The following is a 25,694-nucleotide window of genomic DNA, read 5'->3' on the forward strand; positions in this document are numbered from 1 at the left end:
TTCAATACTAACAGCCATCTTCGGCGCCATGAGCGCGGTCGTGAGTAAGCTGGCATATGGTGCGACTCATCAGATTCTAATCGTGAACCTAGATTCTCGAGATCCTTCGTCACATTGCCCGTTCTGCGAACGTGGTTTCCTCCGCCAGTCAGTTCTAACTGAAGTTTACTTTGAAATTGTCTCTCTATAACTGACGCAATGCAGCGATGCCCTTCGGCGACACTTCAAAACGTGCTCCAAAAAGGGCGAGAACGATCTGGAGCCTTCACTGCAACGGGGAAGGAGGCGTCATGCATGCATTCATTGCCAACTAAAGAAGGTTCAGTGCGATGGGAAAGAACCTTGCGGACGCTGCTCATTGAGTCAAGCTAAGTGCTCTTACGTGCGAGGGTCACCGGGTGCCGTAACGACAGTTCTTGATCGAACGCCGAACCATGAGGGTCGTGTGAGCAAGGCTTGTGCTGATCAATCGCGCTTCCCCTTGCCTTTCTTACTGAGCTACACGGATCCCAGGTTCGAATCAATCACATATGCGTTTGCGGCATCAGGCGCGCTTGTCGAAACAGTGTTCAATGAGGAAGATGACCCGATGTACGACATTTATGACGAACCAAGCAAAGTGAACTCCAGGATGCGGTCCGACGGTCTTAGCATCCAATCTAGAGTCGACGAGATCATTCAAACGCTCGCTTTCCAGCACCAATTGAGTACGGGTGCAACCGATACCAGCTACGACCAGTTCCCAGTCGATGCGGCCAGTCAAGTATTTACTCCGCACATTCTACTGCGCTATGTCTCAGCATACTTTCAATATTTCCATCCACACTTCGCATTCATCCACCGTCCCACATTCGATATACAGCACGCTTCCCTGCCACTACTCGTCGCGGTCGCACTTGCTGGATCGGCACACTCTCCGCCCACGGACGACGCTTTGTCAGCTCCTTGTCTCTACAGCGTGGCGGAGGAATATATCTTTCGATGTCTACAAGGCGTGGTCTATACGGGTGCCAAAGTGGATGAAGTGGTCATTCAGACAATTCAAGCCGCTGTGTTGATCAACGCGTTGCTGTACAGTTCCACCGATCGAGCAATAGCTCGGAGGGGACTATTCCACCGATTTCCAGCCTTATCCACCGCGGTAAGGTCTCTGGGTCTGGTGAGATCGAAACGAGCGATGCCCTTGCAAAGCATGTCGTGGGAACAGTTCGTCGCAGACGAGAGCAAGATAAGGTGAGCCGCAATGACAGATCCTAAGTAGCAGTACCATCTGACACGAGTAGAACCGCTGCGGCAGTCTTCTTTTCGGGCGGTGTAAGCACCATCACGTTCAACAACGCCGTGCAACTGCCTGTGTCCGAAATGGCGGGTGACCTTCCTTGCGCTGACGCACTGTTTGAAGCTTCCTCGCCGGGCAAATTCGCGCAGCTAGTCACGAATTCTGCCTGCGATACAAGGCAGAGCCTCAGCTTGAAAGAGTGGATATCCTTGTATCTTCAGGATACCTGGCCCGGATATGAGCATGCCATGTCCATGTCGATCGATCCCAAAGTTTTGACCACACATATAGTTGGTGCGTGGCCTCTTCTCCAGCGTCTCGCCTGCGCTCCATGTACCCAGAGGCGACTCAGGTCACAATGAGCCGCCAAATCCTCACGGCAATACTGTAGCCCGAAATAATTGGCACAGCTGACCCAGCCCCCCAGCTCTCCACTCCATCATCTATGCCGCGCGAACAAGTCTCCTAGCCTCTTCTTCATACACCGCTCTCCTCCGCGCCACAAACCGCTGGAAAGAGCTCTACGACGTCGTATACGCACACTCTAATATCAGCGAAACGCAACTCGTTGGCTTCGTGAAATATAGCGTCGAGCTGTGGTGGCTCGCGCGAAAGCTTCTCGAACTGGCTCACACGGGAAAAGATAAAAGTAGGTATCTGGCTGGCACGCCGACGGACTCGCGACGGGATCTAAGGAACTTTGTTGAAAGATATGGGTCAGAGTTGTAGAGTGATGGCGATCAACCATGGACAGAACGGTCAATAGCCGGATCGTACCTTGAAGGATTTATCAGCTGTGTTGCCTCACAGTGATTTTTCGAAAGATTCACAAGTGTCAAATGGTCATGTTGAAAACACACCCACTCACGCACGTAATCGGCATACGTTCTAACATAATGCCTGTGCAAGCCATAAGAGATATCAACCAAACCTAAGATTTTCGGAACGCACCACGTCAGAGTCCTAATTCGGAAAGCATTAAACTTCTCTTTAACAACGCGTTCGATACGACAGCGAGATCGGGTATGATTGGTCACGTCGCCCAATTGACCAATCATCTTCCCCCTCCCACCTCCTTCTCATCCCTACGCTATGTTGGCAACCGATGGCACCCCATCACATTCTCCACTCCCCACGTTCACAAGGGAAGAAAGCGTCCAAACTTGGATTCCACCTCGCCACGAGAAGATCACCATGCGTCCAACGCCATTGGCGGTTGGGGATGTGCAATTGTAGCAGCTAGCGCATCTCGCAGGTCGGCATTCGCCCGCGCGATTGGTGCACTGCATCGTTCAGTCAGCCTCTTGAACGATGTCGATAAAGCAGTGCGTAAGCATCGCCACGCATTTCCGGGCATAAAGCTTGCCGGTGACACCCGCTGACACGTCCCTACTCGTGGAAACACGGCCTATCGACATGATCTCCACAGATGACACGGACGGCCACTCCAAGTGCCGCAGGTGCCGTAGACAGCAATTATCCGCGTGATGCAACGGTTGAAGTCGTGAAGTAGAGCGGACGCTCGTGACCTCCATGCACGTATCTTTGGTAAGCCGTGCGATGACATAGAGCATGCTGCATGTCCCGTTCCCGGACGCAGCTCACATGCACCTCCACGCATCACCGCACCCCATCTCCCGAACCCTGTCCAATCCAGCCCACCACGTATCCCCACGCCCAAGCCAAGAGCGCAAAGCAATTGTCACAGAAAGCCACACTTTCACCTCTCTCTCTCTCCAAATGTCTAGCCGCGAACCCACACGTGCGCCTACCATATGACAGCACAGGACAACACAGCGCAGCACAGTCGCGTGAAGCCCTGGAGAAGTCGAGCTGATCCCCCACCGGCCGCTAGCCAGCCATTGCCCCAACCACTGGGCATGCACTGCACGACACAACCCGTCGTGGACGTCGCGTCCAATGAGACGCCCTAGACCGACGACCCAAGCACACGCAGTTGCAGAAGCAATTCGCGAGTCCCTCCGCCAAAGCAGAGCAAAGCCCACGCGCAAAACCTAATCGCTCGACGCTGTGCATCGCTCTTGGCCGCCCTCCACATGACCACACACGCAAACCCTAACAACGACAGCCGCACGCGCAGACTGGAACATCGCAATCTGCAGTCAAGTCGGGCTGGCGAGTACGCACACGCACGACGCCAGCGCCCGAGCTGCACAATGAGCTAGCTAGCTGTGCTGCACCGCACATGCTCACGCTGCCTCTCTGTCCGCCTGCCCAACTGCGCAGCCCAGTCTCGCAGACGCAGAGCCAATGCCAAACCCAAGCAACCGCAACGGAAACCAAACAGCACCTGCGCGATTTTTTTTTTTTTTTGCCTTCTTCCCACATAGTTTTGCAAATTGCAATCGTCGCCATGGACATTGCCAATACATCTGACCAAGCCCGGCCAAGTCACCTCGGTGCTTCTCGGGCGGTCTCGCCTCGCGCCTTGCGTAGCGCCGCGATAGGAGCCGCGCGCCGTGGAGATGGCCAAAAGCGCCTACCTGCACCCGTGGAATTCTTGCTTAGCGTGAAACCCGCAGCCCGCAGATTTTTCCCACGCCAGACACTCTTCTCGCGAGGCAGGTTCGCCGAATAACTGCAATTACTGCAAACTTTAACTCCCGGTCACTCAATTGATGTTATAGGCCGTTGGACTGCATTCAAATCACACATAGAGACATAGACATGAATGTTCAGACAGTAAATTAGAAATTAGGCGCTTTCAACTCGTCCCCTAGGCAGACTTGTCTTAACTGTCGCGCCTTTCCTTGTGGTTATTCAACATGCATCAATACATCCCCTGACACAATATACAAAAGAAAGCTTGCATGTACACTGGTATCTCAAATCTACTCGTCATCCTCCTCCTCAGCAGCACGTGCCGCAAGCACGTACCGGTCGACACCATGCTTGTCCTTTCCGTGCTCGAGCGACAGCTTGCTGAGGGCAGCAAGCATGTTCTCGATGGCGGGGTTCTTGCGAGTGCGGTCCTTGCGACCAAGGTCGTTGAGCCAGGTGATCTGGTTGAGGAGGTAGTACACCATGGCGATGACAATGGTGACACCGATCGAGTAGGCCCAGACAACGACAACGGTGACAACGTCGACCCAGCCGTCAGCGCGGAAGTTGTAGGTGGAGGGAGGGTCGGTCTGGTAGAGACCGCCCGAGAGCCAACCGAAGAGACAGAAGATGGTGGCCATGACGTCGACACCGAAGATGGCAAAGACGAGCTGGAACGAAGGCCAGGTCTTGCCACCACGGGTAACGAAGATGAGCCAGTTCTCAGTGAGGGCGACCTCGAGGAAGAGAATCTCCTGGATGGAGCCGAAGTTCTGGATGATACCGCCGTTGGGGAGGAACAGGGTACCACGGATGACCCAGGTACCGAGAGCGAGCAATATGCCGAGGATGACGGAGATGAACCAGATCTTGGGCAATTGCCACTCGACAGGGCGGGCCTCAGAGTAAGCGTTCTAGGAGAGTCAGTGACAGTTCAGGAATAACATCGTGTGAAACTTACATCGTAGGCAACGGCGACGGTGGCCAGATCGGCGAAGAGGGCGATGAAGACGATGAGCTCGGCACGGATGGTCTCGTTGATGATGATCATGGAGGTGACGAGGTAAAGCTCGAGATGAAGACAGAGAGCAATACGGTACTGGATGTACGCCTTCATACGCTGGAAAATTTGACGGGCGATCTTGATGGCCAAGACGATGGTGGACAGACCGGGGGCGAGGAAAACGATATCAGCGGCAGCCTGGGCAGCCTCAGTGGAACCTTCGACAGCGATACCACAGTCGGCCTTCTTAAGCGAGGGAGCGTCGTTGACACCGTCACCAGTCATGGCAGTCAAGTGACCACGCTGCTGGAGCATTTCGACGACCTGGTACTTGTGCTCGGGGAAAACTTCAGCGAAACCGTCGGCACGCTCGACGAGGTCGTGCTGAGTGGTACCGGAGAGACCGCCGTGGATGAGCTTGGTAGAGTTGTAGACCTTGGTACCGAGAGCAAGCATCTTGCAGGTTTCCTTGGCGATAGCGATAGCGTCACCAGTCAACATCTTGACGGGAACACCGAGCTGCTGGGCCTCGACGATGGTCTGAGCGGTATCCTCACGGGGAGGGTCGAACATAGAGAGAAGACCGAGGAGGATCCAGTCACCGCCGTTCTTCTGGTAAGCGACACCGAGGGAACGGAATCCACGCCTAGCGAAATCGGCAGCCTTGTCACGGAAGAGCCTGGCGGTCTCCTCGTCGCAGTTGGAAAGGTTGAGAATAGCCTTGGGAGCTCCCTTGGCGCAGACGTACTTGTCACCGCCCATGTGGCAGACCGTGGTGATGCGCTTGGAGACGGGGTCGAAGGGAGTGAACTTCTCAGTCTTCCAGCCCTGGTTGAGGATCTCGCGGGCCTTGGGGTAACGGCGGATGGTGAGCAGGGTAACCTTGTCAATGGGGTCGAGCGACTTGAGGTTGTGGGAAGAAGCAAGAGCAGCGACGGCCATCATCCAGTTGACATCCTGGCCCTCAGCGACGTAGGGTTCGCGGATGGAGAGCTGGTTGGCAGTGAGAGTACCGGTCTTGTCAGAGCAGAGAACGTCAACACCAGCGAGGGATTCGATGGCAGTGAGCTTCTGGACAATAGCGCGCTCCTTGGCGAGGTATGCGGCACCGACGGCGAGCGTGGTGGTCGTGACGACGGGAAGACCGACGGGGACACCGACGATGAGCAGGATCAACGCGTAGTGGAGGAGGGTGACGGAGCTCTCGGTTCCACCGCGGGGGGTAGCGATACCCAAGTGACGGAAGAAACCACCGATCCACGCAGCGAGGATGAAGAACATGACGAGGACGAGAAGAGCAGTACCGATAGAGTTCATGATGGCCTTGAAATGACCTGCGATGGATTAGCTGCTATTGGCGGGAATTGAGTGCAATGGAACTTACCCTGGTCCTTGGCTCCCTGGACAAGACTGGCAGTGCGACCGACAAAGGAGTGCTTCGCCGTGGTGAGGGCGATACCGTAAGCCTTGCCGCGCTTGCAGCCGGTGGTGTAGTAGGCAACCTCGCCCATGTACTTGTCGACGGCGAGAGACTCTCCGGTGATGGCAGACTGGTCAGTGGCAACGAGAGAGTGTCCCTGGGAAATGGGGCGCTCCTCATCGATGTTCTCGTCGTCCTTCTCATCCTCGGGGTCAGAAGTGTCGTCGAAGAGGTCCTCCTCCTTCATCTGGAGGTAGCGCTCAAAGTCCTCGGGAGTGTCGTAGTTGCAGATGAGGCGGACATCAGCGGGGACGGTCTGGCCTTCCTCGATGATGATGATATCACCAGGGACAATTTCGCGGGCGAGGATGGTCTGTTCGCCGCCGTCACGGACGACAACGGCCTTCATGGCGATGTCACCACGGAGAGATGCGACGACGTCGGCAGCCTGCTTTTCCTGGTACCAACCGACGAAAGCGTTGAGAAGAAGAATACCGCAGATGACACCGAAATCGACCCAATCGCCGAGACCGGCGGCGAGCAAGGCGGCGATTTCCATGATGTAGAGAATGGGACCTTGGAAGTAGCTGAGGAATTGCTTGAGGAGGTTGGTCTTCTCCGTGGCAAGCTCGTTGTAACCAAAGCGCTTGCGGCGGTTCTCGACCTCGGCGCTGGTGATACCCTGGCGGATATCGCTGTTGAGCATCTGCAGGAAAGGTCAGCAGGCGGCATTGGGACGTCAATTGGCGAGCGAGGGAAAGGTACCTCATCGGGGACAACGGAGCCATCGGGAGCGGCAGCCGTCTTGTTGCCCGAGGACCAGAACTTCCACCAGGGCTTCTTCTCCTCGACGGGCTTGTGCTCGAGCTGGGCAGCGCGCGGGTCGCGGTAGAACTGGATGTACTTCTGCAGCGCGGCATACTCGTCCATGCCCTCGAAGGCCGTCAGCGACACAATGGACTTTGAGCGGGTCGCGACCGAGGCATTGCGCTCGATCTCTTCGCTCTGACCACGAGCCATGGTGAAAGAATGCTGGAAGGAAAGGCTATCTCATTCAATTGCAGGCAACTAGCGAGAGGTCGGCGTAGCTGTTGTCGAGGAGGCACACTCTGCTGCACTGCACTGCTTGGGCGGACAAAGGAAGCGGCACAAGAGAGGTGTTCGGAGCCGGACGCGAGGGGAAGGAGCTCTTTATCAGAGGGCCTTGACGTCGACAAGCCTAACCCGGCCGCGCGCACGGGCCACCAGCAAATTCTTAAGCTGGCTGCAGGCCGCGCCGATGCGAGCGTCGAGCGGCCTTCCGACCTATCCGGAGCTCGTATGGAAAGCACTGGCCGTTTGCTGAGAGCCGTCTCGGTTTTGCGCGAATAAAGACACCCAGCGCGATAGCGCAAGCTACCGACGACTTGCCTGCTTCGGGCGCCGCGACAGGGTGCAGCTGTGAGCTACCCCAGCCGATCCAAACCCACACTATCGAGCCTTGCCTGCCCAGCGACCCCTGCCCGGTGCCCGTTGCCCCAGCAGCCTGCGTCGCTGCTGCAGCTCACGAGTGGGCGCTGACCCGCACGCTGTGGGCCGCCGCCTGCACGACCATCGCGCGCGCGGCGTGCCTGGCAGCCGCGAAAAGAGCCTTAATCGCGCACCGAGAGCTTCGACGAGCATCCACGGGCGCCCCAACAGCGCTGCAGCCCGCCGCCCAGGCCCGCCGCCGCCTGCGCGCCATTGACCAATCCTGCGGCGGCCGTTCGTGAGGTGGTGAGGTAAGCGCGGCAGCGATCAGCACTGGCGCGCTGCAGCCTCCATGGCGCCCTCGACCGCACAATGACGTGGGTGCGGTTGCGCCGGATCTCGAGCACATTTGTGCAAGCCGTGTGTCACGCCCGCCCTGCTCCCTCACCGGCCTCAAGCTTTGGATTCACGCTGCGTCTCGATTCAAGCTTCGGCCCAGCTTGGCGGCCCCGGGCCCTTCTCTCTGTTTGAGCGCGGTTTCCAGTGCACTTGCGTGTGATGGGCGTGCCGCTGCGAAACACTTGGTTGACCGCCTCCGCGCCTGGCATTTTCACTAGCTGCAAGCAAATTGTCAATCTCTAGGACCCGCTCCAGCGCTCTCCGACGACCTGGTGGCAGTAGTCGCCCGCACCGCCGCCGCTGTCACGCCAGGTCGCGGCCTCGCCCTGCATTGAACGCTGAGATTGCTGTTGAGCCCGCCAGCAGCTCCAGGCCGGTCGCAAACGGCACAATCATCGGGGCTGCTGGCTGCTCCCCAGACGAGCGACGACAGAGCACGGGCAGCTGGCCTGTTCCTGTTGACAGTCGTCTCCGGCGCCAGCGCTAGGCCGCTTACGGCCCTCCAGCCGCGCCCTGATTCGCCCGCCCGCGCCCAGCACGCCGCCGCCTGCACTCCAGCCCACGCCCTGCACCAGCCGCTGCACCAGCCTTGCGCGCTGCGCAACGATTCACAGTGCAGCCGTTTGTTTCGTGTATCACCACTCCAAACCATCTCTCCACCCCAAACACTGCACATCGCCCCAACCTGTTCGCGCGGCCAGCCACCGCACCTCCTTGCAGGGTCGCGTGCCGAGGCAGGCCCCCGGGCTCGTGGCCTATCTATTGCCCGAGTCAACCACCAGCGCATATAGCTCAACCGAGATGAGCGCACGTGACCTGTCCCACACCGCGTCCAGCAGCAGTAATAACACAATAAAACCTTGGACCCCGAAGCCTTCCGCCGATGGCAGGCCGAACCATCTACCCCCACAGCACGCTCCGTTCGCGGAAATAACCACCCTTGTTGTTGTTGTCGCCATTCGCGCCACTGTGATTGCTGCTCCATACCCGCGACGCTGCTCCAGATAACGCCCCTGGAACGCGAGACGCACAAAACAAACAACAGAGCCTCATTGCGGCTCCCTGGCTCTCGCCGCTCGCTTGGCGCTGCTCGAGCACCCGCGCTGCCACGTCTCCAGACCCCAGAAGCCTCGCCTGTTGCCGGCCCTGTGGCTCTGCGGCATTTTCTCACCATGTCGGAACGCGCATCGTGGCGACGCGCCGACTTTGGCCCGCAAGCGTCGCCGTGTGATAGCTTACTGCCGATGACTACACATTCTGCCTCGTCAAACCACCGCCGTTTGTTCGTGGCGATTCAAGATCTTCCCAGCCACCCGGCCGGCCCGTTCCAAACACCACGCGGGCGTTGCAGATGCGTTTTCACATCCATCCAACGCCGATCCCGCTCCCCAAAATACCCGAGGCAGCGCAGTCACATCACATCCTGAGGTTTCCAACTCCGTTGCCAACACTCGAAAAGTGCTCGCTTCACTTTGCTCGTCTCGTGAATTAGCCGACGTTCATCCCATTGCGCAATCCCTATGCTGTCGATCTTTCGGGATATACTCTACCTCCATGCATTAATCAGTATAGACTGTCTTGGTACAATACGTCTTTGCATGCCCGCCTTGGTACTATCTGACTGTCTTGGGCCTATTTGGCTGTCTTGGAGCTATCTGATGACCGTCCTGTTGACCGTCTTGGTGCATCTGATTGACCGTCTTGGTACTATACTCGGAAGACAGCATACCGATGACATAGTGGCATGCGAATTTTCGCGACCCTTGCCCTTTGTACCGTACCCTCGATGCTCGCGACATCAGGCCGCCACTAGCATCCGCGTGGGATTGACCTGCCTCGTACGAAGCACCGCTCGCCCAAACCGAGTAGCCTATCCGCCGCGCCAAGTGCCCCAGCTTCTTTCACCGCTGCGCATCCTACTCTATGTGCCGATTTTTTTTTTGCAGCCTCAAACCAAAGTCCGGACGGTGCCACCAATGAGTGACGCGCCGAGCAACTAATCGCAAAACGTTTGGGTACCACATTCTTCTCCAAGCTACTCCACGTTACACTACACACGCGCGGCATACGCAGGGTAATTCTTCGGAGCCGCGGGAGAAGATCGTAGAGTGGGTTGCGCGATTTTTTCTAGATACATCGGCCTGCATATATTCAAGTGTACCGCGAAGACCTCCAAGCCTGCCGCTGTATCCTAGCGCTGGCTTCTCGCATTCGCAAGTCCGACCTGTCGTGCGCCTTTCCTTTATGACATGGTCAAGATGCATCCGAAAGTATACACAATGCCAGCATCTCGCGTTACGTGCCTGTCGGCATAGACACCCATCCTTCTCATCCGGGCACTGTACACGTGACATACCAAGCCCTCTTGAGACTAGCCGATCTTTTTTTCGGCGCGTCGACGTTCCTGAGTGCACTTCAATGACCAGGCGAGGCCCAAGATCGCGCGTTTTCACCTCTTTCTCTGATGCGCAATGTCTCTCTTTGTTCTTTTACGTTCACCGTCGGTCAGATAGAACGCCGGACCGCATCTCGACCGCGTAGGACGCCCACAATTCATGCTCGCACCGCTCAATCTCTGCCTTTGCTATCTAGCACTTGGACGTCGTAGCAACGCTGCATATTCTCTTGTCTGGCCATGGGTTGAGTTCATACGTTTGGTCTTCGAGCTTGATATCGATAAATTGGTCAGGCTATGGCGCGACGCGCCCGTGTGCAGGTCAATCAGCTTTCCTGCGCAGCAGACCAGCTGCAGCCGAAACCTTTATTCAGAAAACACTTCGCTTCTAAACCAGCACAAGTCAATCAGCTTCAACGCGCAGCATGCCATTTGCAACTGGAACCGTCATTCACAAAAGTATCTTATGGAGAAGTGCAGGGTTCATTTGACCCTCCTCTATATAGCAAAGAATGGCTGCACGTCATACCAACCTTTCGAGGCAGAAATCGCTGGATAGCTCGTGGCGTGGACCGTGCGACCGTAGGAGATGTTGCTCTCGTGGATGCCAGCGCTAGAAATGATTTGCGCTCTGTAGCGATCCGTGAAGCAGACTATAGTCTTGCTCTTCAGCGACTGCGCGTCAGCCAAGCACATGAACGCTCGTTGAATGAGAAGCTCGCCTCTCTGCATAGAGGCGAATATCTCGTCGAGAAGGGCCTTCTTTTTGCTCGTCTCCTGATTGCAGACATTGATTCCATTGCGCAATGGTTCTCATCTACTCCACCTCGTACGTCACCCCGGAGAAGTCTGCGTTGAGGTTACTGATGAGATGCGGTGCAGATATATTTGCTCCTCTGAGAGAGCTTCACGGGCAGATTTTATCTGACTTGTTCGACCTGAAACACGAAGTGAATGCTTTGAGTAGCGTGCTAAGAGTTCGACTAAACCAACATTTAGGGGCAGATACAATACGACACATGGCGGTCATGCATAAACTGGCGATTCCCATTCGGAAAGAACACCACAAGAGATATGCCATGAAAAAGTCAATACGGCGCATTTGGAAACAAACACGGTCTCCTGGCGACTATAGCGCCGCCGCGCTAGATGAGAACGACGAATTTTATGACTTCACTGAAGCAAGTGTGCGCGGTGACCGAGAAGACCTCCATGCCTTGGAGATTCACGAAGATGTCCAGAGAACACTCGCGCTCGACCGTGATCCAGCTAGATGGATAGCCACAAGTTTCAACATGTGGTTTGAACACGTTATGCAACAGAGATGGCTATCACTCCGCCGCGTAATATACCCCCTAATAAAGTTTGCCAATTCGGACGAAACTACACCCAACCAAAAGCGTATGCGAAAGCTTGCGCATGATTCTTTCAGACAGAGATTGGATGAACAAGAATTCCGACTTCCGAAACCGTATGGACAGGACGGCTTCCACGGCCAGGACTTGTTCACGCTCGTGCGGGAGTTGCAGTGGATCCGCAACTACCGTATCGAGAGGTTCCCTGAGTCCATTGGGAAGGATGAAATCCGTTTGGCTCGTGACTTCTACGGACACATGCGTGGGGCGCTTTACAGCAGAGCCCACAACGAGGATGTGCACCGCTACTGGAGGATGAATTACAAGCGCTTCGCTCGTCAATCTGGCCATGACAAGGACCAGGTGCAGGGGATGGAGGGTGGGGGAGGCAGAGGGGAGGGGGTGGGGCACGGAGAGGTTGTGGGTGGCGGCATCGAAAGCTCACCCAGAGGCAACCAAACGATGCCGTACAACACAAATACTGCCAGGAAGCCTCCCGAGGCCCACGTGTCGAGAAAAGCCGAGTCGAGACGTGTTATCAGTATCGAAAGCTCTGAGTTTCTCGCCACAGCTGAACAACCCCAACGCGAGGCGCCAGCTCTGGTCATGGCGTTCCAGGCCTCCCAGGCTTTCCAGCGCGCACACGCGAAGCCCGTCTCCCACGCCTCCTCAAGCCTCTCGACAGATCGACCGACGGAACCTCAGCTGGCCGCTTTGCGTCCTAGTGAACCCGCCATCCACGACCCCTTCGCTGCGAGAGAACGACCGGAAGCCCAAGCGTCGTGCCCCAACGTAGCGCCCAGAGCAAGCTACAAGGGTACATATAAGGCTGCGTCGAAAGTCAAGCGTACTGGGACGAGGAGCGCCACTCCTCCGATAGCTGGAAAAATTTCAAAAGCTAGAAAGGTGGGTGTTGGCACCAGACTTGCTAATCTCCTCCACTTCCAAAAACGTTCGCAGCGTTGACGCTTCTGTGTTATTGTTTCTGTTTCTGGTTCTGGAGGGAGAGCCTTGCATTTGCATCGTTCCGAGTACAACAATCGGTGTTATATGGATGGTGAGTGGGTTGTGGGCAGTATTATGTCTCTGGTTCTGGAGTAAGTGTGCTAGTTCGCCATTTGGACCAGCATATCGATATCATCTCGCGCCTTTGTGCGATCATAGGATATCTATATCTTTTGACATTTTCGGCACCTTCTCTCTGCTTCAATTACACGTACTTGAACAATTTGGTTCGAGCTGCGCTGGAGATTCTCAGCCCGTGTTATATCCGATCCGGCGGCTGAATGTCTGCCATTGCTAGCTTTGGTAATATGGGAAAAGAGAATCGCATACGCCCAACCAACCACACTTTCCACACTTTCCAAGGACCTCACTAATCGCGTGCTTCGAAGTCGATGTCCAGACCTAACTCAGGTGGACTTTGTTTCAAGAAGAAGACGATCAATGGCACGAACAGCCACCAGCTCATCTTCTGACGTTAAGCTGGTTGCCGCAGTACTCTCGATCATGTGCTTTCTTCGTCATGCACACTGTAAGAGTACTCGGGACCCATAGGGCTGAGCCATGGTTCATCAATTCGGCAACGCATCGTCTCGGCAATTGCTTCCTCTCCACATCTCGAGGACAGCTTACAGCATGCACCACAAACAGTACATAAGACATGCTCACGCATCGCATTCCCTCAAAACCCGTGCATATTACCTTCAGTACTCTGCCGCCTCTCTCCTATCTGCGAGGTCCGGCCTCCCCCTCCCCTAACCACAACCATGCTCCTCCCCCTCCTTGCCCTCGCCCTAACCGGGCACTCCGCCTCGACAAACCCCCACAAACCCATTACCCTCTCCAGCACAGGCGGCTTCCAAATCGGTGGCCGCACCATGTCCGCCCCCTTCAACCCCAACCTCACCCTATCCTGCGACCACGGCTACATGGAGTACTTCCTGCCCACCCGCCCGCGCAAGACCTCCCTCGTGATGTGGCACTCCTCGTCCACCCAAGTCTGGCAAAATACCTGGTCCGGTGGGGCCGGCTTCAAGGACCTCTTCCTCCGCCGCGACTACCCCGTGTACCTGTGGGACGGGCCGCGCGTTGGGCGCGCAAACTGGGCGTGCGAAGCCACCGTGTACACACCAGCGTACATGGACACTTCCAACTTCGTAGCCTGGAATTTTGGACCCAGATACAAGCAGTGGTGGGATGGTGTCCGCTTCCCGACGGAGGATGAGGATGCGTGGCAGCAGGCCACCTCGGCGCGATACGTCGAGTACGATACCAAATCCAACGTAGAACTGCACGCGCGCGCCGCCGCGGTGGCTGCAGATTCGGGCCGCATAGGCCGCGACATCGTGTACCTCACCAACTCAGCGGGCGGTCTCCGCGCCCAGCTCACCGCCACGCTCTCCAACAGCACCAACATCAAGGGCATCGTCACATATGAGTCGATCGGCTACGTCTACCCCGACAACCTCAACATCACCGCTGGGAAAGGCGGGTTCGGGCCGTACGTTGTCCCCCTGGAAGACTTTAAGAAATTGGCTAGGGTGCCGGGGATACAGTTTGTGTGGGGGGATCATAGGGCGGAGAACTATAGTTATGTGCAGGAGAGTAGGAGGGTCGCGGGGCTGATTAATAAGTACGGGGGAAATGCGGAGGTGGTGAAGTTGGGGGAGGTGGGGGTGAGGGGGGCGACGCACATCCCGTTTGCGGATCTGGGTAATGAGGATGTTGCGGGGCTGTTGGACGAGTTTTTGGAGGGGAACGGGCTAGATGGGTATGCTGATGGGGAGGAGGAGGATGGAGGTGACGAGGAGTGAGCTGTAGAGATGCAATTAGCATATTTAGGCGAAAGAAAATCATGCTGTGCTACATTGGACTCCACGTTACTGTTTACATGTACCGTCCCCAGACGCTCGGCTTCCTCGCCTGCATGGTGTAAGCATGCTAGCGTGGAAATAGTGTGTCCTCGTCACTGACTGCTGTGTCACTTCTGTTCATCATCGCCGACTTGACCATTCTGCCGACTAATCTCGCACGCCACCTTTCGCTACCGCTGATCGGGAGGTCTCAGTAAGGCCTTTAGGCTAACCCGAAGGATTGGCGACGACCACGTCGAGCTGGGAAGAACGGCATCCAACACACCTTGAGCCCATCGAGGCTGCTCGTGTGTAACGCTACATGTCACATGCATCCTTCTTCAAGTCCACTCTGGATGGGAGTTCGCAACGTCAACGTCCTTTCGGCTCTCTTCTGGACCTGCCCGAAGTTTTCGTGCACAAAGACAAGGGGACAAGTAAACGGAGTTTCCATGCCCTGGCCTTCCTCGGAGTGATAGTAGCCAATCACTGATTACGACTGTTCTCATTAGTGTCACCTCACACTCATTCAGTCTGATACACTGGAGAGACTTACAGTTCAGATCCACAAGCAACTGGCTGTCCCACTCTGTTGCGCCACTCCTATCTTCGCGCCTAGCATCCCACTCTGGGTCGGCATTCCCTCCTTCGCGCCAAGTGACAGCCACGCCGTCGTCCTGCGTTATATCCGACTCGTACTCTCTGGTAACGAAGGGTCGGACTTGCAAAATACCCACCTTCTCCACCAAACAGAGAAGTACATACAGCTTATACCGGCTGTTCCAGTGACGTTTCGATACCATAAATACAACCAAACACAGCTATATCCGGGTCAGGAAGGAAACTCCGACCCACTTGCACTTCCAACTTCAGATCGCGGCCATCCGGGACATTCGGACCTCCCGACTACTTGTGCGCATAAAACGACGCTTGTGCTACATGCCTCCGAAGTGATTATCTGAGGCATACTACCTGTAGCTCGGCATGGTTTTGAAAGAACCATTACCGTACATGGGACAGGCCTTCTGGCGCTCCGGACACTGGCTGGCTGTATGTCGCCTTTCTGATCCCGACTTCTTGCGCCCAGTGCGTTCAACTTCCATATCATCAACCCAAACCTCCTCGGACGGAAGAATGCCTAGAAATCAGCTCTTGTCGACAATCGGCTAAAGAGAGCCATGGCTGCCTTCCTTCCGAACCCAAGGTTCCGTCCTCGCGATCATCGATATTACGCCCTGGTTGAGGAGCGGCACAAGTTCCCGTTGTGAGAGGGACCCCGCCACTACTTGAGAATGAAAGGACAAACAGGATTCAAGGTTACAAGAGGATCTGGACGGTACTTATAGGTTGTGTGAAGAAAGCAGGTCTCTGGAAGTGTGGGGATGTCATATTAGATAGAATCTTCGCTACCTATTCATAGCCTCGTTCGGAAGCCGCGTAGAGTGCGTTACCACAGTCTCTACACTGCACGGTGACCTCGACGCCTTTTTCAAGTAAGTGGGTTAGAGACTTTACTAAGAGGGTAATCTTGAATTATTCAAACAATTCATACACAGCTACAGTGTAATACACCAAGCATTATTCCTATTCAACCTTGATAAATTCCCAGATGATTCCCTCGGCCAACTTATTTCCCGTCCTCCCTATTTTCTGCAGCCCTTGTTCTGGATTGATCACTACAGGTCGAAGTGTCCACCAGTCTAACATCTGCATGACATAACCCCCCTTTGGTATCGGAGTGATGGTAAAGTGCCTCCATGAACTACTCTGTTCCGCCGAGCACTTTAGTCTTCCGTTCCAATCGTGACACAGAAACTTGTTCGAGATGCGATTTCGGAAACCGAGCCAGCCTTCGGTTTCCACACACGACCAGTGGATGGAGCCACGGCCGCCGGGGGAGGCCAGCACAACCTGCCCGTCAAGCAGTGTGATTACATGCCCCGACGAGATAGAGCGGATGATAACGGTGGAACCGTCTGACGGGACACCGCTGGATGTGTCCTCATGGTCTACGAGACCAGCGGTAACATTTGCGGAAGTTGCAGTAGGCGTGTAAATGATGGAAGTTTCGGAATCGGAGACGGATTCACAGTTGAATTGATTAAGACTCATGATGACGTATTTGACCGGCGCAGAGTTGTTCTGTTTTTGAATATTAATCGTCCAGACGGTGGCCTGGTCAGGTGTTTGAGCAAACCTTCAGCAGCTCGCAACCTTCTTCGGACTTTGTTGTGGGTGGGTTTGTTGGACAGATGAAGCTAGGCGTGGATTTGGTGATGGCCTGGTGTGGGTCGACTGATCGGCCCTTAGCTGTCTTCAGACTCTAGCTAGCGCGGCGCTAAAAACGTCAACACGTGAGCAGTTAGGTTATTCTAGAGACCAAGGTGTTTGTTACAAGGGGGATCCACTAACCTAAACTTGGGTTCGGTCGACCTTGCGGGTATTCAGTGATTCGAGCGTGAGGATGGCGGTACCAAAGAGTGGATTGAATTCCCTATATCACACCGTGGTATGATACAACGATATCCAGAGAAGTGTTAAATCCTGCAGGGTAGCTAGTCCTTAAGGATTAAGGTTGGTTCTCGGGCAAGACAACTAACTGAGGAGGGAAGGGGCCTTGTTGATACGATAGTATTTTGCGAAGTATAACGAGTCAACAATATGGCCTAAGTGTAATCCAAACGATAGATTGATAAACAGGTTGAACACGAGTATGAGAGTTCATACTTAGGTTCCTATATACATAGAAATCCCATAATATCCCATAATCCCATGGTCCCATGAAATCCCATGCGTGAGACGTGTGGGATCCCGTGGTACAATCACGTGACCAATCACGTGGTCCCATCGTCCCATAGGCTTGGCGCGTGGCCACCGTGGGACATTACATATTCCTTGGTGGGGCAAACTGTTGACGTTTCGTCATAAGCAGCTTACGGGCCTGTTGGATCATGAGATCCTGACAGTGGTCTAGGAGTACAATAAGCCGATGCCCCAGCCACGCGCGAGCGGATCCTAACAAGAAGACTGATGGTTCGTGTGTATATGAGTAGCTTCAATTTAGATACAAAAGTAAGTTTGAAAGTTGACTACGAAGAATAGGAAACGTTCAGAGAATGTCCTCGAGTATATACTAGTCGTTCCATCACTGTCTTCCAATTCCTCATTGAAGTCCCACCGAGTCTTCAAGATCCCAGGACCTAAGTGCCTAGGGATCTCGTTTCCTGCCGGACCTTGTCACGTGATGTTGGTCACTGATCGTTCTGATCAGCGTCGATGTTACTGACCTGGTGTTCCCCACTGTCAGCCAAATCTCGTCGCGCCAAATTCTACCGGATTCCTGTTCTGTTCCTTTGTGATCGTAACAGTATTTCAATATAAGACTTAGCGTTTGGTAAGGGTAGTCCGTGTGGCTTGGAAAGTAGGAATACTATAGGGCATAGGTACTGTACTTCTGCACCATCTATGCATTTCAAAATTGCTAGGATCCACTCGCGCGAGGCGCGGGACAACGGGTTGATTGTACTTCTAATCTCTAACGTTAAACTGCCTATGATCTGCCTCGGTAACTACAAGCACCATTCCCAGCTCCTCCCAGCTCCTTAGTGCCGTTACCCTCTCGTGCGGTGCCTCGGGCGTACCGTGGGCTTGTGCCATATGGCTCGAGATATTTTCAGACCCTAGTCGTGAGTTATACCAGGATGCGCTATGCAAAGGCAGAGGTAACATTGTCTGTATGCTTGAGCTGTGTCAGGATGAGCTGTAAGGTCGGGAAGACAGGAAACTTCGAATGGGGTGTGCGGAGCGGCCTGGGCCCAATCAACTACATCAGAGTAATCAATGCGTCGTCGCGGTAGGCTCAACAATATCTCATTCATTCATTCATTCGATCGATTACTACGCTTGCATGTCCCAGATTTGCGTCTTTGCGCATGTAGGCAAGTGTGCGGGGGGGACATTCTGTGAGACCTAGACGAGGAGAGTCCACGTGCCAAGGAAAAGTAAGGATCCACGGCAACCGGCAGAGACGAAAAGCTGCCAGAATATGGAAGTTTGACTGAACGTGCAGGGACGAAAAGTAACGTCCACACCGCGCTAAGTAAGAGCCCAGGATAATCCACGCCTTCTTGAAAACTGCCGCTTGAGGAAGTTTCGGAAGGAGGCCACCGCGCTCAGATAATTCACCGTCTCTCGTACATCTCTCAAGGCCATTGGCACCGGAGATAAGCGTGCCATGCAGTACATGCATCATTTCATTCCCTAGTTCGGGCGATCAGTATCGCATCAGCTGTTTATCGTCTCCAGGTTCCCCGCACGCAGAGCCTCAGCCGGGCAGAGCTGTGCATACAACCCTGGAATATTTTCCGCAACGGGCGCTGCTTACCTTGGCGACATGCCTTACATGGGCTACCGGCAGCATGCTAAGGCAGGCTCTAGGCACGTCCGCTGCAACGTCTGCTGCGCTGACCGTTGACGGCAGCTCGGCGTGTGATGTACGCGGTCCTTCTACCGAAGGACGGTAAGCGATGGAGCCAATGCAGCGACGCGTAGATGGGCGATCGTTGCGCGCAGGTTTGAGGGAGAGGCATACACATGCGAGTAAGCACTTACAGGATTATCCCATATATATACACAAAATCCGCTCTGTTTTTCCCCATTACGGCATCGCCATTGCGATCCTGTTCTTCCTCCAAAACAGCAACAATGTACACTCTCCTGCTCACCCTGACCACCCTCCTCGCCATCCTTCACCGCTACCGCATCCTCGGCCGCCGCCCCAAAGACCTTCCCCCCGGCCCGCCCACGCTTCCCTTTCTTGGTAACCTGCACCAGATCCCAGCCGCGAAGGCATGGCACCAATTCAAGGCATGGGCGGACGAGTATGGGCCTATTTACTCGCTGATGCTGGGGCCTAGTACTGTGATGATCGTGCTGTCCTCGGATGAGGCGGTGAAAGAGTTGCTGGATCGGAGGAGCGGGAATTTTAGTAGCAGGCCGCCGCTGTATATCGGGCAGATGATCAGTGGGTGGATGAGGATGTTGTTGATGGTAATTAGACGGCGCAGTATTTGCGCTATTTTCCTACAACTGTTGTTGGGCTCGTTCGCGTTATTGCATGAAAGGGGTCTCCGAGGCTGATGGTGCAAACAGGAGTACGGCAAGACTTGGCGGTATATGCGCAGTCTGGTGCACGACCACCTCAACATCAAGGCAAGCATAAGCTACGTCCCATACCAGGATCTCGAGAACCGTCAGATGCTGCTGGGGTTTCTGGACAGTCCAGCGCGCTGGGTCGATCATATGCGGAGGTACACGAATGCGTTGACGACGCAGATGGTGTTTGGGTTTCGGACGGTGAGCATCGATGATGAGAATATGCATACGTTGTTTGAGGTGTGAGATTATGCTCCCTTTCGTTGCGAGATGGTAGTATCGATGAACGAGGAAAGTTGTGTACTGACGCAGTGACAGTGCGTGGAAGACTGGGCGACGACGTTCGGCACGGTACAGGCGCAGTTGTTGGATATTTTCCCCGTGCTGCAGCGCCTACCAGATTTTCTCGTGCCGGTGAAGAGGAAGGCAAAGGCGCTGCATGCGAAGGAGCTTGAGCTCTACCTAGTCCACTGGAATAAACTCAAGCGCGATGTAGAAAAGGGCACTGCAAATGTAAGCATCCTCATGACGCCCATCTCCAAATCTTCCTTCGTACAGTTTTGAACATGTCTGACCCAACAAGCCCTGCTTCGCCGCCGACGTTGCCCTCGCCCAAGCCAAAGCGCACTCAAAAAACGGCGAAACCCTCACCGATGCCCAAGCCTCCTACCTCCTCGGGTCGCTCCACGAAGCCGGTTCCGACACTACCTGGTCCACGCTCATCGGCTTCATCCAAGCGCTGCTCCTCTTCCCGGACGTCGCGCGCACCGCGCAGGCCGAGATCGATCGCGTTTGCGGCGACCGGCTCCCTACCATGGAAGACGAGCCGCACATGCAGTACATCCGGGGCTGCGTCAAAGAGAGTCTGCGATGGATGCCAACGCCGATTTTGGGCATGGTACGGAGCCCGATGAAGGAGGATATGTATATGGGGTATAGGATACCGAAGGGCGCGACTCTAATGATGAATGTGTGGTGAGTACTCGTCCTGCCCCATCGTCCCCCTCTCCTACTCCTTCTCTTTCATTTTTCGATGCTTTGGTCGGCGCCTCATCCAGGACATGTAGGAACTCACAGTGAAGCAGGGCTCTTCACAACAACGAGGAACACTTTCCCAAGCCCCGCGTCTTCGACCCTTCGCGGTATGCACACGACACCCAGTCGGCCTTCGAAGCTGCGCACGCCGCCGACTTCGCGCAGCGCGACCACTACACCTTCGGCGCTGGACGCCGCTCATGCCAGGGTACGACCCTATCCCACTTCGCTGCCACAATTTTAACTAACCTGCACCCAGGCATGCACATAGCCGAGCGCTCCCTCTTCCTCGCCTACGCGCGCCTCCTCTGGGCCTTCGACTTCACCCCCACCAAAGACTTCACCGGGAAACCCATCCTGCCCGACGCAGACAACCTGACCGACGGCGTGCTTGTGCGGCCGGAGGAGTTTCCGGTGCAGATTACGCCGCGGAGTGCGGAGAAGGCGGAGGCGGTAAGGCGGGAATGGGCGAGGGTGGAGGGGAAGCTGGATGAGGGGGGCCAGTGGAGGAGGGTGCCGCAGGGCATGTTTAGTAAGGAGTATGTGCCACTTGTTGGGTAGAAGGGGTATGGGATGGGCGGTTTGGGGGATGTGTGAGGATCGGCATCTACTGGCGTGGAAATCATCTTCTAAATCCTTATATTGTAGCAATCCCGGCCTCCCTACGCCGCCCCTGGCCGCCCCTTCCACATCTGCCCAAGTCCCTCTTCCTTTCGCCATTCATCACCCCTCGCCAAACCCACCCTACCGGCCCTACTGTTAATGCTAACAACCCTCAACAACCACTCCCCATCTTGGAATCCCCTCAAGAAGTTCAATCCACCCTCCGGCACAGGTTTCCTACCAATGATGCCCCTTGCTGGCCTATCGATACCAATTTTGCTATGAGGAGGGGGAGAGTATGCGAGGTAGTGCGACGATGGATGGATACTGACCACGCTCCAGGAGCGCGTGGCCCGACGACGGGGTGTGGGTGTGCGGGTCACGCTGAAGGAGTGGAGGACTTGCTTTGTTGTTAGAGTGAGGGGAACCGTGCTTTGCGGCCATGCAGGCTGAACTTTCGGAGGAGTCGGAGGAGGCTTAAATGTAGGAATGTAGCGGTCCGGAGGTGTGTACTGTAGAGCAGGGTTCGCTGGAGGATCGACCCAGAAGTCTAGGAGAGAGAGGGCAGCGTCTGGCATCGTCGCGGTATTGCCGGCTGGAGAGGTACTGTGTACACCTCCTCTCATCTCGTGGTCCTTTTCCTGCGGCGTCCGCAGAGAGTTTTGAGATCGTGCTGGCGTTGGGGTGGAATGCATCGCCCTGTGGATTGATGGGTGCAGACTTGGTGGCGGAGGAAGCTGGGGGCTGAATATGCGCTGTCTCTCCATCTCAGCATGGATGCTGGTGTTATTGGTGCTTGCGACTGTTTTCGGATGTATCCTCAAAACCTGAGGTAAGTTCTCTAACTGGGCTTGCGATGTACTTGCGCGCTGTGTCAGCTCGCGTCCTGGGACTGTAAAAATGCCGGAGCTCGGGGAAGAGAGGCTTCTCCTACTGGACGGCTTCCGCTGTGATGGGGCAGGGACTGCGCATTCGCAGTCTTCCTGCGTAGCGCCACCAAAAGTTGGAACCTCCGCCCTGCTTTTCCTGTACAATTCCGGCGGCGTCCTGTCTCGCGATGTTGGTTCGAGGGGAACAACTTCTTCTACCTTCTCCGAACTCGATTTTGGACCCTGGTAAGTCTTCCGTGTGCTCGTTGCCGGTCCTCTTCCTCTAGACTCCCTAATCCCCTCGCTAAAATTCATCATCCGTTTGCCCTTAGTCAAACCCTTTATCCAACTCACCAACATCCGAGCCTTCTCCATCCCCATCTGAAACATTCGCGCCATAACAAAGCACATCAACTCGTCGCCCACATCCCTATCTTTCTCCCAGAGGTAATTCAACAACTCCGGGTCCGGGTTTTGCTGGGGATCCAGCCAAGCATCGAGCTGACCCAATATATATCGCTGGAAGTCTACATCCCCGAACTTTGAGCCGACGAGGTGCGCTTGGATCAGATCAAGGCATTCGCGCCATATAAGCGTTTGGCGGGGCTGTACAACAGGACCGTTCTCCTCATGTAAGTGGAGAGGCGCGTTCTCATACTGCAGCCACCATACGTAAAGTCGGAGTGCTGCAGGCTCGACGTCTGGTAGCTCAATGGTGACATCGTTGCCGCGAACAGCAAGTGGCTGTATGCGCGCATTGAGGTACGCAGACTTTTCTGCCGATGCAACGGGTAGGCGCACGGAATTTTGTGGGCTAGTGGCTGATGAGGATACCTGACCAGCAACGAGAAGGACTGTAGGGGGTAGCAACTCAAACGGCTGAATTTCAGAATTGTGGTTGGACATGGCGGCGATGCACAGCGAATTCGCAATTGTTTGAGGCTTTTGGTCGGGTTCTGTGTTTGCTTCTGCTGCTTTTGACTCGACGTGTGGCATCGTGATTCACTGATGTTGTGGTACTTTACTACGAGTCAATGCTCGCAAGATAGGAAGTTATGCACTGTGAAGTGCCAACATCCTCAAGGTCATTTCATCACCGTTGCACCTTTTACTACAACACCGTGGTACTCGTTGGTCCCTTCCGCTGCCACATTCCATTACTTTTCGCGATGCCCTTGTATTGGACAAACAGACTTCTTCGGCGTATGAGAAGGTGTAGACGTGGTATAAAGATCTCGCTGTATCCACGTCCATCACAATATCAGCACTCGAATAGTTCTCAGGAGCCCATTTCTCAGCAGCAACGAGCCAGTAGACAGTACCAAGAGACTTCACAGCGCTGTCCAATACCGTCTCGTGCACAAATCTCTTTATCAACATATCCCTGCTCTTCTACTTCTACTTCAACCTCCACCACGGCTCGAAAATTAGTAAAAGCTGTGTCAACTGCGAAGAAGCGGCCGATGCATGGCAGTCCACCACTCGTGATAGGAGGCCCTCAAGGCTTCAAAAAAGGAACTGAAGCGGCGGATTTAATGCTCCAACTAGGAATACCAATACTACGAGGGGCCGGTGATAGAGGGAACGAGACGATTTCCAAGCCGGTGTCTCCAGACGACGCCAAAGGAAGTATGCTGTCGTTGTTGGCCTTTGCGAAGGAGTATAGACTGCCACCGCGAACAAGCTCAATGGCGGCGCCTCCGCTGGCGCATCGGCATAAATCACCGCCAAAAATGGCGCGGCCAAATCCGCTCAGATCGCACCCACCAGAGCCAGTGCGGCCACCACCACCACCCCCACCACCTGCAGTCGAGCTTGAGGGAAGTAGCCCACCGTCATCGACAAGCAGGGGCCGCAGTCGCGGGAGCAACAATAGTGAAGCTTTAAAAGCACATCGTCACAGCGTGATCTACGGCGGCTTCGAATCAGGATCACCACTCTTTCCAATCGTCGAGGAGGTGGAAGATATGCCGTTACCAGAATCAGGATATTCAGATTCCTCTGGCCAAGTCACGCCCAATGCTGGACCCAAGCACCGAAACACAGCAATAGCTGACACTAAAGCCCGCAGTTCTCGACTCCTAGCTATTGGGAAACTTCCGCTCGAAATGCGAGAGCCGCTGAAGATCTGGCAAAAGTATATGAGAACCGGAGTCATTGACGTTGATATGTGCCCCGAAGCACTTGACAGTGAAGGAAATTCCACGTGGATGCACTGTTGGGGTCTATTCAATCTTTATACGTTCAGTACGTCGTTCATGAACGATACCGAGTTCGCGGACCGCGTAATGGACATGCTGTGCAAGAACTTGAATCCAGGAAAGGCCGCTGATGTCGATACGATATGCTTACTCTTTACCGGAGAGAGTATCTCTTCCAAGCTCAAGCAGCTTGTTGTTGATCGGTGCATCGATGGTGAGCTGAAGAATTTCAGGCGCAGCGTCACCAGAAATCTGCCCCATGAGTTTGCTGCGGTTGCGCTCGAGGCGGCAATGGAGCGACTGGCTGATTCAGAGTGGCGCCAACGATTGGAATCACCCTGCCGTTACCATCGACACAAGAGCGCTGATGACTGTTACCTGCGCAAGTTGGCTAATGAGCGCCACAGGCGCATCTTGAAGAATAGGAAGACGAGAAAAAGTCGGGCGGCTACGCAGGCTCCCTTGGAGCTTGGAACAATGGGGCCTGAGAAGACCGCTGCTGAGTGCACAAATGGTGAGGGAATCGCCGTACAAGATGAAGTGATCCCGGCGCCGAGCACTTATAGAAAGATTGTCAACGACCCAGAAGATGAAGGCGATCAAACCTCGACGCCTACTAGCGAGTCCGTAAGCATCGGCAGTGTCCAAGAGGCCGATCTGGACACCGATGAGTCATCCGTCATTGCAGCACTGCGTCCAGAGGACTCAAACCTGTCAACTGCGAAATCTTGCGAGGTCGTAAAGACGGCCAGAATGGTGTCTGTGGTCAATGTGACAGCCACCCCTCGTCCAAAGCCGGAGAACTCTTTCCAATGCTCGAAGTCTTCACGAAAAGCCAAGGGCGGACAAACAATAGTGGACAAATGGCCGAGCTTGAGCCAGTCCGTGTCCATAGGCTCCAATGGACTTCTGATGCCAGGGGCATACCCCGAAGTCTTGTGTTCTGTTGGACATGCGGTGTAACGTATACTGTACGGTTGCGAAGTTGCGGATACCGCGCTGTGCGTGTTCATCGTGTTTGGATTTGCTGAGATTATATCAAGATCTGTAGTTTATATAATGCTATTTGTTTGTCGCAAGTGTAAGAGCTGATCGATTCGAGTTTCGATGGCGCC

The 25,694-nt window shown here is 54.9% G+C and overlaps 8 protein-coding genes across 8 annotated transcripts; 5 read left to right on the forward strand and 3 right to left on the reverse strand.

Moving 5' to 3' along the window:
• Positions 1–28: 28 nt before the first annotated feature.
• CC84DRAFT_1179852 (uncharacterized protein) lies at positions 29–2,008 on the forward strand (the record flags this gene model as incomplete). Its single annotated transcript, XM_018180438.1, has 4 exons — positions 29–147; positions 205–1,233; positions 1,284–1,573; positions 1,707–2,008. The coding sequence occupies 4 exons, from the start codon at positions 29–31 to the stop codon at positions 2,006–2,008; spliced, it is 1,740 nt and encodes a 579-aa protein (XP_018032203.1).
• A 2,123-nt stretch (positions 2,009–4,131) lies between these two features.
• CC84DRAFT_1221302 (plasma membrane ATPase 1) lies at positions 4,132–7,284 on the reverse strand (the record flags this gene model as incomplete). The annotated part of the gene is made up of 4 exons (XM_018183257.1): positions 4,132–4,755; positions 4,803–6,178; positions 6,229–6,970; positions 7,030–7,284. The coding sequence occupies 4 exons, from the start codon at positions 7,282–7,284 to the stop codon at positions 4,132–4,134; spliced, it is 2,997 nt and encodes a 998-aa protein (XP_018032204.1).
• Positions 7,285–10,635: 3,351 nt separating this feature from the next.
• CC84DRAFT_242138 (uncharacterized protein) lies at positions 10,636–13,230 on the forward strand. The gene is made up of 2 exons (XM_018185641.1): positions 10,636–11,336; positions 11,390–13,230. The coding sequence occupies exons 1-2, from the start codon at positions 10,805–10,807 to the stop codon at positions 12,826–12,828; spliced, it is 1,971 nt and encodes a 656-aa protein (XP_018032205.1). The 5' UTR covers positions 10,636–10,804; the 3' UTR covers positions 12,829–13,230.
• Positions 13,231–13,631: 401 nt separating this feature from the next.
• Positions 13,632–14,800, forward strand: CC84DRAFT_1190038 (uncharacterized protein; the record flags this gene model as incomplete). Its single annotated transcript, XM_018181094.1, has 2 exons — positions 13,632–14,635; positions 14,707–14,800. The coding sequence occupies 2 exons, from the start codon at positions 13,632–13,634 to the stop codon at positions 14,798–14,800; spliced, it is 1,098 nt and encodes a 365-aa protein (XP_018032206.1).
• Positions 14,801–16,252: 1,452 nt separating this feature from the next.
• On the reverse strand, positions 16,253–17,135 carry CC84DRAFT_242146 (uncharacterized protein). Its single transcript, XM_018185642.1, has 3 exons — positions 17,130–17,135; positions 16,915–17,055; positions 16,253–16,859 (listed from the first exon to the last, which is right to left on the reverse strand). Exon 3 carries the CDS (start codon positions 16,827–16,829, stop codon positions 16,302–16,304), a length of 528 nt encoding a protein of 175 aa, XP_018032207.1. The 5' UTR covers positions 16,830–16,859; positions 16,915–17,055; positions 17,130–17,135; the 3' UTR covers positions 16,253–16,301.
• A 2,286-nt stretch (positions 17,136–19,421) lies between these two features.
• On the forward strand, positions 19,422–21,467 carry CC84DRAFT_1153972 (cytochrome P450; the record flags this gene model as incomplete). The annotated part of the gene is made up of 6 exons (XM_018176860.1): positions 19,422–19,766; positions 19,869–20,111; positions 20,190–20,384; positions 20,455–20,846; positions 20,957–21,114; positions 21,166–21,467. The coding sequence occupies 6 exons, from the start codon at positions 19,422–19,424 to the stop codon at positions 21,465–21,467; spliced, it is 1,635 nt and encodes a 544-aa protein (XP_018032208.1).
• A 101-nt stretch (positions 21,468–21,568) lies between these two features.
• Positions 21,569–23,374, reverse strand: CC84DRAFT_1221307 (uncharacterized protein; the record flags this gene model as incomplete). The annotated part of the gene is made up of 1 exon (XM_018183258.1): positions 21,569–23,374. The coding sequence occupies one exon, from the start codon at positions 23,372–23,374 to the stop codon at positions 21,569–21,571; it is 1,806 nt and encodes a 601-aa protein (XP_018032209.1).
• Positions 23,375–23,433: 59 nt separating this feature from the next.
• On the forward strand, positions 23,434–25,574 carry CC84DRAFT_1208889 (uncharacterized protein; the record flags this gene model as incomplete). Its single annotated transcript, XM_018182189.1, has 1 exon — positions 23,434–25,574. The coding sequence occupies one exon, from the start codon at positions 23,434–23,436 to the stop codon at positions 25,540–25,542; it is 2,109 nt and encodes a 702-aa protein (XP_018032210.1). The 3' UTR covers positions 25,543–25,574.
• Positions 25,575–25,694: the final 120 nt, after the last annotated feature.

The sequence above is a fragment of the Paraphaeosphaeria sporulosa genome (genome assembly GCF_001642045.1).
Source record: "Paraphaeosphaeria sporulosa strain AP3s5-JAC2a unplaced genomic scaffold CC84scaffold_10, whole genome shotgun sequence".
NCBI lineage: Eukaryota > Fungi > Ascomycota > Dothideomycetes > Pleosporales > Didymosphaeriaceae > Paraphaeosphaeria > Paraphaeosphaeria sporulosa.

Coding starts and splice junctions, on each gene's coding strand:
- CC84DRAFT_242138 (XM_018185641.1), top strand. CDS start 10,805: ATGGCGCGACGCGCCCGTGTGCAGGTCAATCAGCTTTCCTGCGCAGCA. Junction 11,337..11,389: donor GTTCTCATCTACTCCACCTC/GTACGTCACCCC, acceptor GATGCGGTGCAG/ATATATTTGCTCCTCTGAGA.
- CC84DRAFT_242146 (XM_018185642.1), bottom strand. CDS start 16,829: ATGAGTCTTAATCAATTCAACTGTGAATCCGTCTCCGATTCCGAAACT.